Consider the following 21876-nt stretch of genomic DNA (forward strand, 5'->3'; position numbering starts at 1 on the left):
GTGGTGGGGTGTATTTCTCCTTACCACCCTATTTTTGACTACTTGATGCGTTTAAATTTTTAAATTTGTGTCGCCCAGGCCTGGATCATGCTCGGAAAGCAGATACATTGTGAAGCACTTAAATTGGGACTTGATATGAATGTTACAGTGTCAAATGCTCTTCTTGCGTTATATTCCGACACTGGAGCTATACAATATTTCTTGGACATGATGCAATCTGGACTGGAACTGAATAGAGTAAAGCTTGTGAGCATTCTTTCAGCAGTTTCATCGCTCTCACTTCCGAGCTAGGCCGGCAGATTCATGTTGTAGTTTTAAAACACAATGCCATCGAGGTAATGTTTATTCAATCTTTTGAATGGACAGACGTGTCTGCAAGTGCTCTTTGAGCAGGTAAGGTTTGTTCAATCTTTCTGTGCATGTATATTCTTCAGGTTTCGATAACTGCATCATTAAGTTCTGTTTTGGGATCTTGAAGGCTGGTATTGCTGCCAACTTTGAGAATCAGACCATAGAAGGGATTGAATATATGCATATCAAGACGGGCATGCCTCTTGAAGAACATGCACGGAATATTCGTAACCTTATGCTTTCAATGTCTTGCAACACGAAATTGTACAGTGTGCAATACCCAACAACAGATTTGGCGAATGGATCCTATCTTGTGCGACACTACAAGAGATGGATGGAGAGTGTCTTGTCATTTGGATACCAGATGATGAGCATATTCACTGTTCCTGTAAGGAATTTGAGCATTTGGGGGATTTTATGCAGGCAATCCCTTCGCGTACTAGTACCGAAGAACTACTTTCAACTCCCTGAAAAATATTTTCTGCTCCGTTGGCGGCTAGAAAGTTCATTGGTTATGCTCAAATCAGCAGCGATGAGTGTGCTCAGGCCTTTCACGGGCTTGCTGATACCCTATTGACAGAGTCATTAATCTCCAAAGATTTAATTATGTTCATAGGCTCATAGCCAACTTACGAGTCTTCTCGAGCATGGTAGGAATATGCCAGTGATTGACGAAAATGCTGCAATTTCTGCAGCTACTAACATCAGTGAATCTTAGTCGCCTTTGTTCATAAGACTCAAAATCTCTGTATGAAGTGAGGTGGTATGGAAGGCATCAAATTGTAATCATTAACGTTAATAAGGTCACTCGAACATTTGTAAACAAAATTAAGAAACATGAATACAAAACTTACCGACATGCTGTCAAGACATTTCTAATAATTTCTGCATGAAATGAGGTGTTCTGCATTCACAATCACTGCATATGCAGATGCGACATTTCTAATTTCCTCACAATCTTGATGTTGCTAAGCTGTCCTGCTTAGATGCAGTTTCTGTCTATTTTTTTATCATGTATTGCTGTAATGATTAAGTTCGACTATGAAATGACGTCAGTTCTTCATTAAAGAATGGACTGGTGATATGTCATTTATTACTAACAAAACATATCGACGTGCTATCAACACATTTTCAATAGTATAACATTAATGAGTATGAAGAACAAACGTCGTGGTAAAAGAGTCATTAGATGATTGTAGAAAAGGCTGCTTCTTTGTAAATACTCTTCAATTATAGCTCAAAATTTAGCTGGTTACATCTTAGTTTGAAACACACCACTGACCAAGGCATGTGAACAAAGAATTTCTCGTCACTTATTATTGTAGAATGATTTGAATACGAGACATCCTCGAGCCGAATGAAGACAGTATAGTACTAAACTAATGATCATGTGTCTATGACTTTATTTTTTATCAAGCCACATAAGAAAACGTCTGATTGGGGTTGTCGTGTTTAATGTCACCCACTCCACCGTTGTGTTTAATTGCAATTTTTGTGAGTGCTTGCCTCCAAGGAAACCAAGTCAAGTGCCAACTGCCAAGTCAACTCGTAATGAAATTGTATATTGTGTATGATAGTAATATCATGTGACATGAGAATCAAATTTTATTATATATTATGTGTGATGATAATATCAAGTGACATAAGAATTAAACCTCATTATATATTATGTACATTTTGTGTGTGACGGTAACATCGGGTGACATGAGAATTAGATGAGAATAAAGTGATTTTGATAAAATAGATAAAATATTGGTAAATGGTGATGCATAGTTAGTTGGTTGTGCAGTTTGTCTCTCTTTCTCGTGACTTATATGCTACCTCATTATATATCGTATGTGACGGTAATATTAGACAACAAGAGAGTCAGATGAGAATAAGATGATTTTGATGAAATAGATAAACTATTGGTAAATGGTGATGCATAGTTAGTTGGTGGTGCAGTTTGTCTCCCTTTCTCGTGACTTACATGCTCACCTTATGAGAATGTTGTGCATCCCATTATATATGTAGTTAATTAAGCTCGTTATGATGTCAAGATCTCTAACCTTTGTCGGATGGTAACTCTGTGCATGCTAAATCAACACAAAAAAAGCATAGAAAATATGCACACCTTGTTCCAAGCATGGACATAATTGGATAGCTCATCATGTACACATGCAACTAAAGTTTATAAAGATTGTATCAGCAAGGTTCGATGGAGGGCGCAAAACATGATTAATTCTCCATTTAAATTGGAATATGAATTAGTACTACGATTTAGTGGTATTACTCTTCACTTGTTAGTGAGAGGTTTTAAGTTTGATTCTCACCAAAAGTAAATTTGGACCATATTATTGCTAGCACATTACGAGACTAAGCTCACCCTCTCCCCATAGTGTAGATAATATCGATTGTTAAAAAAAATAATAGCGTTGTATTATCAAACATATATTTAAATCTTAATTTGGAATATAGTTATATAATAGTGTTTTATTTACATACGTTGTCGGACATATATTTAAATCTTAAATTTAGAATATAGATTTACAGAATAGTGTTTTATTGTCAGACATATATCTAAGCCGTGTATCTTGGCTAGAAACATTGTAATGAATTTATGAAAATCTTAGTCGGGTAATATAAACATTTCTAATAGTCTGACAAAAAACATATTTTGGGCAATACTATTTGATCCAAATAATAAACTATTGATAATCTGACAACATAACGAGAAAGAGAGCTTGCTAGTAGCGTGATGAAGCGGCACATATATCAATTTCCTATATATGCACACATTATTGACTGGTAGGATGTCTCTTATATAAGGTATGATCAAACTAATTTGAACTCTTGCTTGACTTGGACTGTTTGCTAGAGAGTAATTGTCTGCTTCTGAAAGACCTGGAAACCAAAAGAGTCAAGTGAGCAATTGCTTGGTATCTTCTTCAAAGCTGGATAAACATTGGACAAACATAAAGCAAGAACAAGAATCAAACATATCCTTAAAAATAAAAATAAAAGAAACATAAAAATAAAAAATAAAAACAATGGAAAATAGGTGAAATTAAGAATATTTTTGTTATATTTGTTTTTTTCTGAATGCAACTTTATACTTTTTCTTCTATCTAAATGAAGGATTTCTTCAAGATTTGTGACATTTTGTTATTTGTTGCAACTTGCAATTTAGAATGTGTAGTGGGATATGATTATGAGTACTTTTTCATGTCTTTTTCCAATCTCCAACCATTTTTTTAATGTGGACTTGATTTGCTTCACACAATTTGATTTTATTTTACGGAATATCAGCCATTTTATTATTAGAGGTGAAGTTTGTTAGAGAATTATTAAGCCTCAAAAGCTTACAGTTGTTACAGAAATAAGTTAAATAGTTGTTACAGAAATAAGTTAACAATGTATATCAAGTTAAAACTCTTCGTCATGAGCAGAGACAAACATACATCAAATTGCAAAAAGCTATAATATGTCAAACAAAAATATTACTTATGATGCTCTCTCCCCATTTTTCCATCTTTTTTTTATTCCCATCATTGTTTTCTTTTTCCCCAATTTTTTTTTAAGTGAAACATGAGTAGTAATGAAATTGTATATTTTGTATGACAGTAATATCAGGTGACATGATAATCAAATTTTATTATATATTGTGTGTGATGATAACATCCAGTGACATAAAAACTAAACCTCATTATATATTATGTATGTATTGTGTGTGACGGTAATATCAGGTGACATGAGAAATAGAAGAGAATAAAACGATTTTGATAAAATAGATAAAATATTGGTAAATGGTGATGCATAGTTAGTTGGTGGTGCAGTTTGTCTCTCTTTCACGTGATTTATATGCTACCTCATTATATATTGTATGTGACGGTAACATTAGGCAACGAGAGAGTCAGATGTATAAAACGATTTTGATGAACTAGATAAAATATTGGTAAATGGTGATGCATAGTTAGTTGGTGGTTGTCTCCCTTTCTCGTGACTTATATGCTCACCTTATGAGAATGTTGTGTATCCCATTATATATGCACTTAATTAAGCTCGTTACGATGTCAAGATCTCTATTCGTTGTCGGATGGTCACTCTGTGCATGCTAAATCAACACAAAAAAGCATAGAAAATATGCACACCTTGTTCCAAGCATGGACATAATTGGACAGCTCATCATGTACACATGCAACTAAAGTTTATAAAGATTGTAGCAGCGAGGTTCGATGGAGGGCGCAAAACATGATTAATTCTCCATTTAAATTGGAATTTGGATTAGCACTACGATTTAATAGTATTCTTCTTCACTTGTTAGTAAGAGGTCTTAGGTTCAATTCTCACCAAAGGCAAATTTGGACCATATTATTGTCAGCTCATTATGAGGCTAAGCTCACCTCCTCCCCCTAATGTAGATAATATCGATTGTTAAAAAAAAATAGTGTTGTATTATTGGACATATGTTTAAATCTTAATTTGGAATATAGTTATAAAATAGTGTTTTACTTACATACGTTGTCGGACATATATTTAAATCTTAAATTTAAAATATAGATTTATATAATAGTGTCTTATTGTCAGACATATATCTAAAACGTGTATCTTGGCAAGAAACATTGTAATGAATTTATGAAAATCATAGTCGGGTAATATAAACATTTCTAATAGTCTAACAAAAAACATATTTTGGACCATACTATTTGATCCAAATAATAAACTATTTATAATCCGACAACATAATGAGAAAGAGTGCTTACTAGTAACTTGATGAAGCAGCACATATATCAATTTCCTATATATGCACACATTATTGACTGGTAGGATGTCTCTTATATAAGGTATGATCAGACTAATTTGAACTCTTGCTTGACTTGGACTGTTTGCTAGAGAGTAATTGTCTGCCTCTGAAAGACCTGGAAACCAAAAGAGTCAAGTGAGCAATTGCTTGGTATCTTCTTCAAAGCTGGATAAACATTGGACAAACATAAAGCAAGAACAAGAATCAAACATATCCTTACAAAAATAATAATAAATAAATAAATAATAAAAAAAACAATGAAAAAAGGTGAAATCGAGGATATTTTTGTTATATTTGTTCTTTTCTGAATGCAACTTTATACCTTTTCTTCTATCTAAATGAAGGATTTTTTCTGGATTCGTGACATTTTGTTATTTGTTGCAACTTGCAACTTAGAATGTGTAGTGGGATATGATTATGTATACTTTTTTCAAGTCTTTTTCCAATCTCCAACCATTTTTTTAATGTGGACTTGATTTGCTACACACAATTTGATTTTATTTTACGGAATATCAGCCATTTTATTATTAGAGGTGAAGTTTGTTAGAGAATTATTAAGCCCCAAAAGCTTATAGTTGTTGTAGAAATAAGTTGACAATGTATATCAAGTTAAAACTCTTCGTTATGAGAAAAGACAGACATACATAAGATTGCAAAAAGCTACGATATGTCAAACAAAATTAAACGGATGGTCATATCTAGGAAAAATATCAGTTCACTCCATGGCCTTAGTTACAAGGGCTGATAGTTGCAAAATTAGGTAAACACCATGTTATGGTTTCAACATAAAATTTTTAGTCCTATACGCAAACACATTTCAGCTGCATCATTGATTAATATGAGGGTAAAAGAGATTATTGGATGGTATTTATACACAATTCAAACAATAATACAGAAGAAATATAACCCAAAAATTCATCAAGTCACAAGAAAAAAAGTAGTCTTTTATAATTAACAAAACTAGGTTGTAAGTTCTTTTAATCTCACTGACAATATCACAACATGATTGACTGTTGGACTGGAAGTTTTATTCCTTCTTTCATTCTCCTAATAAAATCATCACACTTCTTGTTCAACTCCTCTGCACTCAGCACTTCATTCCCTTCCTCTTCATACAAATCATGATCGTCCACCCCAACAAAATTGTTTCTGCAGCATTCATCTTCTTCCTTTACTGTAATGAAAACCCTTTTTCCATCTTCTCTCACTTTCACTTGCTCGATTTCGACGTTGACAACTTCTTCCTTTGGTTTTGGTGCTTTTGTTGCCTTAGTTTCTGCCAATTCAGCTGCTTTTTGCCGGGATTCGATACTCTTGGGAACATGTTCTTCATTGTTGAGATTAGAGCTCCCTGGTGGAGAAGTCCCAATGAGACCAGAGTTCTTCACAATGAACACCACAAGTCCATTGCAAAGTAAAAACATGTAGTTCTTATCCAAAGTGTAGCTGAACAAGTTTACAGAAGATGTGAAGGAATTGAAGGAGTGGAGAAAAAAAGAGATCAAAGAAGAGTAGGAGAGTAAGGCTGAAAACACTGAGACTGAGAACAAAAACTTGATCACTTTGCGGGATTGGTTGAAATTGAATTGGCTTGCGGATTGGATGCTTGAAATCTTGATATAATCCATGGTTTCTGAGAAAAAAAACTCCAAGCGTTTTCCGAAAACGTTAGGATGGTGCACGAATACGTTCAAATCGGATCGTACGATTGAAACAGAGCTGCAAATGTTTTCTCAGATGTGCTTTAGGCTCTGCACTTGACAAAGAAATTAAGCTTTTGGGGTGCTTTATAGAAGTTCAGAAGTGTGAATACAATAATTTTTAGGGTGTGTGAACAGCGAACTTATTTAATATATTTTTCAGTGGTACCCTTCATGGAAAGGGTCCCAAATCAGTCAACTACCACTTTAATATTTATTTTTTATGACTACGAGCAAGACTTTAAATCAATAGTCTTTCCAAAAACAAAAATGAATTATTATGGTTATTCTTTTAGATGTCTTTTTACTAACGAGATCAATTTGTATGATACATGTATATTGTTACAATGATAGTCTGTACTAATAATATAAGAATTCGTAAAGTAAAACTAACATATATCATATATTATTAGTACAGAACATTATCGTAACAGTGTATTCAGTCATACACATTCTTCTCATTAAGGCCAAATAGTTTAGGTTTGTCTTTCAATTTTTGCTATAGAGGATACATCTTGTTAGGTAGTAGCTTTCTATATTGGTAAAAGTTGGCATATGTGTACGCATGCATGCAATCCAAGTAACTAATTACTCAATGGTAAAAACATATGAAACCATTCCTTAATTCCCAAACATTCAAAACTTTTTATAATGTTGGGGGAAGAACCTTAATGTTTCATGGAAACTTTAAACTTCATATGCCCCTCAAATTGCATCTTAGCTATTTTCAAGTCTCTATATAAATTTTTTAGTAAGTTCGATAAATTGTAAAGTTTTTTTTATTCAAATGCACAATTACAGAATTTCTAAAAAGAATTGTTTTGACACATTTAAAAAGTTATTTTACACTTCTATATGCAAGTGATATTAGAAAATAGGAAACATGGACATTAGTGTACATATATTCTTGGTTTTTTAGCTAAAATGGTTCTGAAAATTGGTATAATTTATCACTTTGTGTCATGAGATTTAAAATCAATAGAAATGATCCCTAAGTTTGCCCACCATCAATCATTTGGCTCTTCTGTGAACAAAGCTCCATTAAACCCATCAATTAAAAAAGAAAGGGGAGGTGTTTTGACAAAATATCCTTAATTTAGTGAAAATTTTTCACGGAATGACCAAATATACCCTCAGGGACCATTTCTAACAATTTTAAATCTCACAAACCAAAGTGAGAAGTTATAGCAAGTGACTCTTTACTGTAATGGTGGAAAGAACTTGAGTCCTTACATGACGGCGTGGATTCGAACCTCGTAGGTGGCTAATCTAACAAAATCTATCATTTGATAACAAAAAATTGAAAAGTTATATCAATCTCAAAAACTATTTTGTCTAAAATATCTATATTCTTTAACATTCAAGCCACGATGCCGTTGTAATCTCACTTTTTTTTAACTTGTAACATTTGAACAAAAATTAATATTTGGATGTCAACTTAATACTTTAGGATTGACTTAGATGTTAGAGCAACTCCAGCGTAACAAATGCCCCCTACGCCAACTTCCTATTCAATCCCCTCCAATGAACAGTAACTGTCTTTAATGAATAGTAATTGTCTTTTGCATCTCCACCCCTAACTGAATAGTCATGGCAATAGGCAATAAAATATTAGTATTTTTTATAATACAAAATAATTTATTTGTAATTTTGGATAAGATTTTTAATCGTTGTCGTTGCACCATGTGTCATTATTCGAAAAGATAATTTTTGGTGATAGATTTTGATAAGATTTTATCTAATGCCGTCATGCCACGCATCATTACATTTTCAGAATCGTTGAGGATAGATTTTCGATAAGATTTTTAACCAATCACGTCACACCACATGTCACAATCTGTTCACAATTTTTTAGGATAGATTTCAATCAGATTTTTATGAATGATGGCATGCCACGTGGCATTATCTACAGCCTGATTCTTTATTTTTCCTCCTTATAACCCACCATCCATCCTAAGAAATCACACACCAAAATTAAATCTCTATCATTATTCATAGTTTCTGCTTCTTTCTTACAATGTCTTCTTCAAGGATGTTGTGGGAAATCGATGAGCAAGAGAAAGAATTGTTTAAGCAAGGGGAAGAAATGTTCAATCTCCAAGTGGGCGAAAATGAGATGGAAAATGATAAGGATGAGGATAAGAAGCGTAGAAGAAGAGATGATGAAGCAAGAAGCCAAAAAGTCTCACATTCCCGTCGAGTCATCCAAGCTATAGCTCAGATCTCCAAGCCTAGCCATTCCTCAAACATTGATAAAAGCAAGCAACGATGAGGTACGGATCTCTTGGATGATTATTTTGTCTGTAACAGCGCATTCCCTAATACATACTTTAGGCATCATTTTAGAATAGAATGACATTTGTTCAACAAAATCATGATTGCTGTTTGCAACCATGATTCTTACTTTGTGCAAAAGAATGATGCTTTTGGTGTTATGGGCCTCATTCCTGAGCAAAAAATTACTACTGTATTGCGGATGCTTGCATATGGAGCATCTGCAGACCAAGTGGATGAGATAGCGAAGATGGGGAAATCAACTATCTTGAGTCCCTAATGACGTTTTGCTTTGCAATCAAATTTATCTACACCACAGAGTACCTCCAAAAACCTACTAAGATTAGACTTGCAAAGGCTTCTGAAGAAAGGCAAAATGCGAGGTTTTCCTGTGATGATTGGAAGCATTGACTATATGCACTAGACCTAGAAAAACTGTCCAAGTGCATGGTAAGGAGATTATGGGAATAGAAAATGAGTAAAAAGTATCATTTTGGAGGCAGTGGCATCATTTGATACATGGATTTGGCACGCTTTTTTTGGTAATCCGGGAGCTCAAAATGACCTCAATGTCCTTGCCCAATCCCTAGTATTCAATGATGTCATGTAAGGAAAAGCACCAAGAGTCACGTACTGGGTCAACGGACATAAGAACCACATGCCATACTACCTAGCAGACGGCATTTACCTAAGGTGGTCATCGTTTGTCCAAACAGTACCGCGTCCACGAAGTGCAAAGGAAAAACACTTTCAAGCTATCAAGAGGGGGTGTAAGAAGGATATGGAGCGTTGTTTTGGTATTTTCCAAGCTCATTAGGCGATTGTCAAGGGTGCTGCCAGAATGTTTGATTTAGAGTCACTTCGATCCATCATGATGACGTGCATCATTCTTCACAACATGATTGTGGAAGATGAGTACAATTATGATGCCGTTGATGAATATGAGCCAGACACGATGAACAATTCCAGAACACAAATATATTGTGTTCATGATGCCACCGAAAAACCCGTGCAACACGAGCCATTACAAAGGAATGGACGTTACAATGAAAGGCTTATTCAACGATATACTTCACTTCAAAACGCATATATTCACAATGCCCGGCAAATTGACTTGATAAAACACCAGTGGGAATTGAAATAAGCTCAAGAAACTTAAGTTCATTTAGTGTGTTTGTTTTTATTTGGTGTGTTTATTTAATTTTATTTGGTGTATTTTTTAAGTTCATTTAGTGAGTTTTTTTTTTATTTGGCGTGTTTGTAATTTTATTTGGTATGTTTATGTAATTTTATTTGGTGTGTTTATATCCTCTGAATAAAGATTCTCTTATTTTAAATAAATTACCAAAATAAATAAATATACTCTTAGTTTAAATAAAGTACTAAATTCAATAAATTGGAAACAACATAAAGTACTCTATTCAATAAATAAGAAATTACAACCCAAAGTGATTGGAAAATTATGGGCTCCGATTAAAAACAAATTCCCTAGTCCCTTGTGAATGGAAAATCATCACCTAACCAATTTGTGGGGCTAGGACCATCTCCTCTTGCTCTCGCTTCTCTTGCACGCCTCATTAGCATCACGTCCGCTTTCTCCGAGTTCCAAAAATATTTAGAATTCGGAGACATCGCATCTACAGGCTCCTTCATAATGTCATGATCTTGTTGAGCCCTTCTTTCTTCTTTAAGCTCTTCCCTTTCTTGCCTAAGTAGCTCTCTTTCTCTCTCATTAACTTGAAATAATCTCTCAGTAGCTGCAGCTTTTGCCTGCTCTCTAGCCTTATTAGCCTCAAATTTAGCCATTTCCCGCGCCAAAGTCAATTCACCTTGGCGAGCAAGTTCTTCTATATATTTTGCATAATCATTCTCGGAAGCACTACATTTTCTCTTTGAAGCCTTCTTACCTTGAGGCCTAATTACATAACGGGTCAACCCCGACCCTTGTTCAAGGGTCGCTTTCGACACTTGTTATGTGTCGCTTTCATGAACATGCAAGTCATGATCGGGCGTAGAATTGAGAGGGGTGTTGTTCATGACAATTTCTGGACCGATAGGCACAACTCTGAATTTAAGACAATCTTTGACAATATTCCAACATTCCCACCGGGTGAATAATTTGTTTTTGTTTTTGGTTTTGGCATTATACCAAGCTTGTGCTTGAAGTGTCTACACAATGCGGGAGAAGAAATAATTATAATCAAAGTAGCTAATGTAAATTTGGGTATAGTACAAACAACTAAATAATATATTGTTACCTGATCCGCAAAATTTTCTCCACTTCGAATATTACTACTAGCTTGTGCCAAGGCGTCTCTCCAATAACTAAACAATTAGCTGAGTATTCTCCAACAACTGTACATCGATTCTTTGGTTCTTTTCCCACCAATTTTCTCAAGAAAAAGGGTATGAATAAGACTCCACATTTCTCGCAACTGCATCTCATTACTTGTAATCGGATCATGAGTGACTTCAACCCAGCTAGAACACAACGTAACATCTTCAATAAGCGTCCAATTCGTACCTGCATCATGAGTCATTTTGTTGGAAACCAATTGGATTAAAATTTTGAGAGAAAGATTGGAATGTGGTTGAAAGTATTTGAGAAAATATGAAATTGTGGTGTAAGGTAAAAGATAATAAGAAGGTATTTATAGAAAGGTAAAATCATTTTTTTTTAACTATTTTCGGATTTTTTTTTATTTTTTACATTTTTTATTACTTAATTAATTTCTGTCGTTGGATTAAAAAAAATTGAAATCCAACCCTCCAAATTGTACCACGTGGCACAACGGTAGTATATCTAATTCTTTTTCCTTTTTTTCTTATTTTTAAAGACGAATAACGTGAACCGTTGATCTGAAATCCACCGGATGATATTGTGCCACGTCATCTAGTCGTTGGGGGGGAGGTTTGAATATTTTTTTACTGTTGGAAATCTAACAGTCCAAAAAATTTATCCGTTGAAATCCAACAAATGAGAATGTGCCACGTGCCCCCATAAACGGTAACATTTCATACCTCTGGACCACGGACCCCACCGACTGAATAGCTGTCCATGACGTGCCCCCATGCCCACGTGTGCGACACGCGCTTAATGCAAATTTTTTAATAACGTGGCTGACATCACCCTGACATCAACCTTGCATCATCCAGCCTCAGGCGCTCGGGTCTACGATTCGACCTCGCCCTCTCACTCGAGCCCCCCCTCAGCCCAATTGTCCGCATGTGCAGGAGTAAGGAGTTAGAGCAATTGGGTAGGAAATTTAGCCAGTCCACCGAGCTATTGAATACGGTGGAGTTGCTCGGTTGACCTCTGGTCACTCGGTTTAGGAAGCAGCAAGTAGACAAAACCTTATGGTTTGTTCAATTATTATTTTTGAGATTAATAATTTGGAGCAGTTGAATGAATCTTTAAATGTGAAGGAGGGGTATTGAACATCATTGAGTGTTCACATTGTGTGACACTTGGATTTGCCACGTGTTAATCCCAGGTGTTTATTTACTGGGGATTTTCTTAATTTAAATAAGAAATTTTATTTGAACTCATGTAATTTATTTCTACACCTAAATTACTCTTTTCATCCATATTATTTTTTATTAAAGAATTAATATCTCTTTAAACTCAAATTTATTACTTAAATCATCCTCTCAAACACAATTCAAAATATAAAATTATCTTTACATTCGTTTCCTTTATAAAATAACATTTCTAATTGAATAAAATAATCTCGAATACACCAACGAGAAAGAGTATCATGCCACAACCAAAACAAATCATTATACCAGGCACAAGAAATAGATAAAAAAAACCCAAGCTCATCAATTTTTAAACCACGATTCTCATCAAATTCTCTTTGTGAGGATTTCGGAGATCCTCAAATCACATTCGTTCATCGTATATCATGCGGTCAGAAATTATTGTAAATTTTTTATTTAAAATTGAATATAAACAGTACATAACAAAAACTGACTGCACGATATACGATGAACGAATGTGCTTGAAAAATCCGGTGAGGATACTCCCTAGGATTTTTTGATCGATTCCTGACTTTTGGTTATTTGTTGCAACTTTCAACTTAGAATGTGTACTGGGAAATATATGTATACTTTTCCAAGTCCTTTCCCAATCTCCAACTATTTATTTTAGGGAACTTTAACGAAAAGTTCCTGGTGCTGTTCATTTTTATGAAAAATCATATTTTTACACTAAAAAGTCAATCCTAATACTATTCACTTTACTCTTTATTTTGTCTTTATCATTAAAACTCAAAATTTTCAAACTCTTTTCATTAGTTTTTCTTTTATTTTAAGAGTAATTTTACACTTATCACCTATTTCTCTTTAATAGAGATAGAACCACCAATGCATACAAGTCCTATTTTTATTAAAAAGATGATATAAATGATGGTAAACATAGATAATAAGAATATCATTTTTGTTATTTTAATGGGGGACTCGATTTGCTTCACACAATTTGATTTAATTTTTACGGAATATCAGCCATTTACTATTAGAGGTGAAGTTTCTTAGAGAATTACTAATCCCCAAAAGCTTAACATTGTTATGGAAATAGGTTAACAATCTAGATCAACTAAAACTCACTATTATAAGTTCATCTTACACATGGATAGATAGACATACATAAGACGGTAAAGAGTTGTGATATCATGTTAAACAAAATTAGATGTGTAGTTATGTCTAGGAAAAATATCAATTCATGCAATGGCCTTAATTACACAGGCTGGTAGAGTAAAATTTAGTATAAACACCATATTTATGGTTTCAACATCACATTTCAAGTCCTATACGCGAACACATTTCAGCTAAAAATTGCATCATTGTTTCATATGAGGGTAAAATATGTCTTTTAGAATTAACAAAACTAGGTTGTTAGTTCTTTTATTCTCACTGACAATATCAAAACGTGATTGGCTGTTGTTGGGCTTCAAGTCTAATTCCTTCTTTCATTCTCCTAATAAAATCATCACACTTCTTGTTCAACTCCTCCGCACTCAGCACTTCAATCCCTTCCTCTTCATACATATCATGATCGTCCAGAACAAAATTGGTTCTGCAGCATTCATCTTCTTCCTCCACTGTAATCAAAACCCTTTTCTCTTCTTCCTCTGAGACCAATATTTCATCTTCTCTTACTTTCGTTTGTTCCATTTCGACGTTGCTAACTTCTTCCTTAGCTTGTGGTGCTTCTGTTACCTTAGTTTCTTCCAATTCAGCTGCTTTTCGCCCGGATTCGATGCTCTTGGGAACATGATCATTATTGTTGAGATTAGAGCTCTCCCGTGGAGAAGTTCCAGCGAGACCAGAGTTCTTCACAATGAACACCAGAAGTCCATTGCAAAGCAAAAACACGTATTTCTTATCAAAAGTGTAGCTGAAAAAATTTACAGAAGATGTGAAGGAATTGAAAGAGTGGAGAGAAAAAGGGATCAAAGAAGAATAGGAGAGTAAGACTGAAAACACTGAGACTGAGAGTAAAAACTTGATCACTTTGTGGGATTGTTTGAAACTGAACTGGTTTATTGCAGATTGGATGCTTGAAATCTTCAGATAATCCATAGTTACTGAGAAAACACTCAAAGCATTTTCCGAAAACGCTATGGATGGTACACGAATACGTTCAAATCAGATCGTAGGATTGAAACAGAGCTGCAAATATTTTCTGAGAGGCCCGGTGATCTTTTGGTTTTGCACTTGACAAGGAAGTGAAGCTTTTTGGGCGCTTTATATAATTTAAGAATTGTGAATACAATAATTTTTTTGGTGTGTGTGAACTTATTTAATATTTTATTTGCAGTGGTACCCTTCAGAAACCCCAAATCAGTTTACCATTTTAATATTTGTTTTTTATGACTAAGACTTCAAGTCAATGGTCTTTCCAAAAACAAAAATGAGATTTTATGGTGATTGTTCTAGATGTCTTATTGCTTACCTCGACAAGGAGAGCAATTTGTGTTACATATGTATATTATTACAGTAACGGTTTGTGTCAATAATATAAAGATATAAGAAGTGAAATTAACATGTCATTATATTATTGGTATGAAACACTACTGTAACAGTGTACTCATGTAGTACAAATCTTTTTTTATTAAGGCCAAAAAGTTTAGGTTTGTGTTTGAAATTCAGTATACAGGATACATCTTGTTAGGTAGTAGTTTTCTACATAAGGTTGTTAAAATGTTTTTTCACCTACATATAAAATGTTTGAACTAAAATATGTTTGGATTTAAAGAGGTGGTTTAATTTAATTAGTTTGTGTATGGAGATGGCTAGTAATTTCAAGGGTTAATTTTTAGGGAGTTTTAACGAAAAATCCGCGGTCACTTTAACGAAAAATCACATTTTTACACTAAAAGGTTAAACATGGTACTATTCACTTTACCCTTTATTTTGTCTTTATCGTTAAAACTTAAAGTTTTCAAACCCTTTCATTAGTTTTCCTTAATTTTTAATATGGCGCGTTGAATTTTTAGTTTGGTTCAAGTTGGCATATGTGTAAGCATGTATGCAATGGAAGCAACTAATCATGTCAATGGATAAGAACATGAAACCGTTCCTTAGTTCCCAATTTCTGAAATTTTTTTAGAGAAATGCTAAAGATTCTCTCTAAAAAAATGTGAGACTCTTTATGAATTTTCTATCATTTTATGTTTTTTACACAGTATTTTATAATATTAATATGAAAATTGATATTAAACTGTGAAGTGATAAAGAATTTATAGAGAGTCCTACTTTAAAAAAATTTCTTTAACATTTCTCAACTTTTTATGGCATGTTGGGAGAAGTCTCCTTAGCATTTTTCAAATTTTTATGGTACGTTCGGAGAAGAACTTTACTGTTTCATGCAACTTTAAAATCGGTGTTGAAATTGCATTAAAATTTTGATATTAATGGACTACCCAACCATTTCAAGGCTATTATTAAAACATTATAAATGTCCTTCAAATTGCATCTTAGCTATTTTTCAAGTCTCTATAAAAAATTTCTTGTTCATTCCTAACAAATTTAGTCTAAGTTTCTTAAAATTTTAAAATTCTTTACTCAAACACCTAATTATAGATTTTCTAAAAAAATGTCATTGACACATTTAAAAAGTTACTTTACACTTTTATATGCAAGTGATATTAAAGAATGGGAAATATAGACGTCAGTGTAAATTTATCTTTTAACGTTCGAGCTACGAGGCCATTGCAGTCTCATTTTGTTTTTCACTAGTAACATTTGGATAAAAAAAAAAAAAAAAAAAGCTCATGTTCTAGATTGGTTAATTGTGGGAATGGGAAGGCATTAAGCCCTAATCATTTGCTTGATCGGTGATCACTTAATGTTTGGAGGTCAACTTAATACTTTAGGATTGACTTAGATGTTAGGGTTGACCTGTTTAGGAGTAGTAAGTAGCCAAAACCTTATGGTTTATTCAATTATTATTTTCGAGACTACAATTTGGAGTTCAAATACGCAGTACACACCTAACAGTGTTTTTGTAGTTGAATGAATCTTACTATGTGAAAACATCTGGAGGGGGTGTTGAACATAATTTAGTGTTCACATTGTGTAATAATTGGATTTGCCATGTGTTAATCCCAAGTCTTTATTTATTGGGGATTTTCTATAGTAATCCAAATTATTTAGGAACAAAGTCAAACTTCCAGTATTATAGTTATGCAAAAATTATTTTTAAATGAATAGTGTCATGTTATATGCATATATTGTCTTCAAACGAATGGGCTAAACATAGCCTCTCAAGAATTTATTAGTTTTAAGTTTATACTTTGAATTTATTTGTTAATTTATATTTTCAAATCTAGCCATTAAATTTGAATCAATTATTGCAGTTGAAGAGCTAGGTCCAAAAAAAGGGCTAAGAGAGTGGCTACATTTGGCCAACCTAATGCCCTTTTGGCCAAATAATGGTCTTGTGAGTTTCATAAAATTTAGCACAATCATCAATTGGAGATGAATTTTAACGAATCAAACCATTTTCTGGTTTTTGAACTGTTAACGCTCTCCATCGAAGATGACTCTGGGGATGGGTTGTGGAGCTAAGGCCAGGGATGGGATATGGGTTTTGTAGACCAAATGTCACTTCTAAAATGGGATCAACAATCCATGAAGTCTAAACCATTTTTAGGACTGATTATTTTATTAGAAAACGAAGACTGATGTTTCATTGTCCTCATCAACCTTAATCATATTCTGTTCATTTTATCGACGACTTCTCTTGATACACTTATCTATTTTTAATTTCAAAAAAGTCTCAAGTCAAATTGTTTTAAAATATTTAAACTTGAAGTTGAAAAAGAGTTGAATAAACACATTAAAGTAGTGAGATCAAATAGAGGAAGTGAATATTTGGCGGATACACTAAAAGTGGTCAACACAAGGGTCTATTTGCATTATATCTTGAACAAGAGGGTATTGTTGCTCAATACGCCACTCATGGCACTCCATCACAAAATAGTATTGCAAAAAGAAGGAATAGGGCTCTGAAAGACATGGTGAGGAGTATGTTGTCCCATTCCCAATTACTTGAGTTCTTGTGGGGAGAAGCAATTAAAACAACCAACTATATACATAATAGAGTTCCTACCAAAACAGTTCAAACTACCCCCATGAACAGGTAGAAAACCTAGCTTCAATCATTTTCATAGTTGGGGCTGCATGTGTGAAGCTAGACTTTATAATCCAAATGAAAGAAAATTGGATATGAAAGCTGCTAGATGCTACTTTGTTGGTTATGTAGAAAAGTCCAAGGGGTTTAAATTTCACTATCCCAATGCCTATACAAGGATTGTGAAATCCCGTTTTTGGATTTCACTATTGAAAACTACGTATTTGTATTAACAAGATTTTATATTATTTTTTTTAATGTATGTTAATTTAATTGAATTTAGATTTTATTTAAACTAATTACAAAGTTTGAATTTTGGCCAGTAAGAAAAAAAAAATTAGGGACCTTATGGGGTCACACTAAGTATATTTGGATAAAGCTTGATCCTACGAGCACTTAGGCGAAAATCGTTCGTGAATCGGGTTGAAATGAAGAAATTAGAGACGTTTTGGTTATTACAAAAAAAAAAAAAAAAAAAAACTCTAGAAGCTGCCAGATGGCAGCAGGGGAGAGGAAGGAAAGGAGAGGCGGGAGATAAATGAAAAGGGGGAAAAGGGAGATGCCTAATCGGAAGGGAGATCAGGGAGAGAAATGAGGGAAGTGAGAAGCACCAAACCCAGACCTTTTCCCCTTTGACCCATACACCCTGACCCAACCCGCACCACTACAACAATTATCGACGGGTTTCCCGTCCATTTTTCCAACAACTCAAACCTTGCCACTACCTGAAAATGAACCATCATCTTCCCCTCTTCCATTTTCAACCAAACTTCACTAGCTTTGTCACATCCCCGCCTAGGGTCCACCACATCCTGGGCCCGCTCCACCATTGTAGCATAATATTGTACGCTTTGGGCCCCGACTACGCCCTCATGGTTTTGTTTCTGGGAACTCACACGAGAACTTCCCAGTGTGTGGAAGTGCTCTCGCACCCTACTCGCTTAACTTCGGAGTTCCGACGAAACCCGAAGCCAGTGAGCTCCCAAAAGGCCTCGTGCTAGGTAGGGATGGGAATATACATATAAGGATCACTCCCCTGGGTAATGTGGGATGTTACAAGCTTTATCCCCTAAATTGTGAAGAACAGAACCCGTGGGTTTCGAGGACACCCAGCGGTGATTTGTCGTTTTCTGCAACCCTCCCCATCGATCCCCACCATCAAAAAACTTCCCTTGAGCTCAGAAACAATTACCAATCATTGGTTGGAGCGTCAGAGTCGATTTGAGGACAAAGCAAGAAACGCCCAATTATAGGGTTCCATTGGGTCAAGGGTGATTTCAGGGGTTTCCCAGCCGAATTGGACTTTGACCCAAGTATGAAAATTGCTCCCCTTGACTTGCTCTACATTCCTGTGAAATTTGGTAATTTTTTGAAATAGTTGAATTTTCCGGCGAGTTGTGGCGGCGGACCATGGGCTAAGACCCCACCTGACCTTTCTAGGCTAAATTTTGATGCCCTGATTTTGTATTTAACATCCATTTAGTGAAAGTATGATGTTTTAGTATAGTTTCGTGGTTGATCGCCTATTCAGCCGACATTTGTTTATTATATGAATTGATGATCTAACCGTTAGATCGGCACCAAACTTTAATACAAAATAGTATGTAATATTTGATGACATTAGGAATTGACAGATCGAGAATCCGACGTGCGGATCATCCCAAATTGGATTTCTAAGTTGTAAAATTAAACGTTGACTGCCACTTAAATTTGTGATTGGCGGAGATTCGACCATTAGATTGTTCCGAAATTTTAGGATATTGTTCTAGAAGATAAATGAGACCCTTGGGAAGTTATAGATCGAAAATCCATGGGCGGATGTTCCATATTGGCTTGTATAGGATCGTGGACCCCACCTTTGACAGAGACTTGACTTTTGGTCAATATGTTACGAATTTATCTTAAATATTAAAATCAATATTACTAGGGACTATGTAAGGTTTAGTAGGCCTATATTGGTTAGTGAGTTATCCCCGATAATATATACATCAATTTACATGTATGGGACGTTATATTGTGAAATATGTGTGTTTATTTATCTTCTTAATAATGTGAATGATAAGTATGATAAATGTTATGACAATGTGATCCTAGAATCTTATTAGAAGTATTCTGTAGAACTTATATGCTTGTGTGACATATTAGTCGGTGGCCATTAGAAGATGATGGTGTAGGTGACTACATTGTAACTCATAGGGGTTGATGTTGCAACTATATTTGACACAGCCTCGGCTCTTCCAACGACGATTCCAGCACCGATCAATGAGTTCGTTTCTCTGACCCGTCTCATTCTTTGATGGGTTGCATACACATTTCTGGCAACTAGTTCGATTACAGGTGCCCGACTCTTGAGATCCACCAACGACGCGTTGATCTTCTTAATTTTATGTGTCGTTTGAAGACGAAATGCAAGCGGATTCGAGAGTGAAGAAATTGAGTACCTTTTTCTTGATACGGTCTTTAATTTCTAGTTTATGCCGGACAACTTCGTAGTTGATTTCATCCAAGACATCGTCAGCGTCATTGGCTACGTCGTTAAGTTCCTCCACCCACTCTGCCACTGCAGGACCCACTGATTCCTTAGCAGGAGCATCAAGGACGACAATTTGAATCTGGGATAATGTTTCATGCAGGATGCGTAGTGGTTTCCGAAGCCCCCAAGCAAGTGACAGTGGTTCAGTGGTAAGTGAAGCCGCCTTCGCAAGTATTCCCTCAGCAGAAAAACTGCCCAGAAATACGTCCTTCATCGTTGTTCCGTCAGTACACAAACAAAGAGCTAGCAGATTTCTCTGGTAATTAAAAGGTGGTAAAATGGCAGGACAAATAGCATGCACAGAGAGCTGTAGCTTTGAAACATTTGCAATGGCGGGGTGCTATTAAGTCAATGTTCAGATCATATCCATATAATATAATTATTGCATTTAAACGTTCCAGATCACATCATCATATAATACAATTATTGCATTTAATTTCTTAGGTAGGAAGGTGCCTTGCAGTTGTAAGCAATTAGATCTGGTGACCTTAAAAAATGGCTAGGTCAACGAAGCACTACGTGGTAAAAATGGAATAGAAGTGATAAAGATTAAGTCATAGGCTCATAGTTGGTTATCTAGTAGTCGATTTCTTCGACATATATGAATAGTTAACGTTTTTTCAAATAAATGATTTTTTCAGTTGATTATATATTTGCAAGACAAAAGAATAACGATTCAAATTATGGCGTTTTTACAACCAAATAGTTTGTCATCACGTAAAGAGAAATGACTGAACATGTAAAAAGCAGGCATTATTTTTAATTAGTCAATTGAAATGCACTCACTTGCGCCAATATGCATTTTTCATCTCATAGCTATTTTGGAGTCTTTAATGAAAAGTGATATTCACACATTCATTTTTACATCTCACACGTCTTATTAATATTTAGTCACTGATTTTTTTTATTCATTTGATTTGATAACTGAAAATTTAAGAAAAATGTGTTAAAAATGAAAATAAACGTGTGGATGTAACTACATTTTTTTTATTTACGTAATCTATTATATGAAAAGATAAGAAAAAGTTAGATAACCTAAGTTGAAAAAAAAAAAAAAAAAAACAATATTTGAGAGAAAGGAGACTGATTCTCCATCACATGACTATCAACTTTATATATTTGAAAGAAAAAAAAACCTTGTTTACTTTGGAATTAATTACATCCTTGTGACTATTAAACTGTTGAATACACTTATCGTGACAAGTTTATAAAAAATGTCTAGTGTAATTGTGCAATTTATTTTATTTACTTTGAAAAAGACCAAGGAGGTATTCGAACTTGTTAATTGAAACATGTGCATGGCTGGCAGCAAAGCTGGAATTAGCAGTTTCTGTTCATCGGTTAACTCCCAGGCCTCAAACTATCAATGTAGACTGCCCAGAACTTCTTCATGAAGGTTGTTTCAAATTGTTTATACTCCAACATGTTCATAGTTGGTGCCAATCTAATTTATGTAGTAAATTCCCAGTTTATCCCACACCAACAGATGTTCAGATACGCAGCTCATGTTTTTAGTTGAATTGTAGGGCTCAAAACGTCAACATAAAGTACTCAAATGAAAACTACTTCTTCATGACAGTTTCTCCAAATTGTGTCTAAT

At 34.5% G+C, this 21876-nt stretch overlaps 1 protein-coding gene across 1 annotated transcript; it reads right to left on the reverse strand.

The window, feature by feature from the left end:
- Positions 1 to 14028: 14028 nt before the first annotated feature.
- LOC137709141 (uncharacterized) lies at positions 14029 to 20490 on the reverse strand. The gene is made up of 2 exons (XM_068448263.1): positions 20222 to 20490; positions 14029 to 14503 (listed from the first exon to the last, which is right to left on the reverse strand). Exons 1-2 carry the CDS (start codon positions 20488 to 20490, stop codon positions 14029 to 14031), a joined length of 744 nt encoding a protein of 247 aa, XP_068304364.1.
- Positions 20491 to 21876: the final 1386 nt, after the last annotated feature.

This window comes from Pyrus communis, chromosome 11 (genome assembly GCF_963583255.1).
Source record: "Pyrus communis chromosome 11, drPyrComm1.1, whole genome shotgun sequence".
In the NCBI taxonomy this organism is placed as follows: domain Eukaryota; kingdom Viridiplantae; phylum Streptophyta; class Magnoliopsida; order Rosales; family Rosaceae; genus Pyrus; species Pyrus communis.

Excerpts from the sequence above, each read along its gene's own strand:
- LOC137709141 (XM_068448263.1), bottom strand. The coding sequence starts at position 20,490 with ATGAAGGACGTATTTCTGGGCAGTTTTTCTGCTGAGGGAATACTTGCG. Across the intron at positions 14,504-20,221 it reads ATCAACTACGAAGTTGTCCG|CTACACTTTTGATAAGAAAT; the intron begins GCATAAACTAGA and ends AAATTTTTTCAG.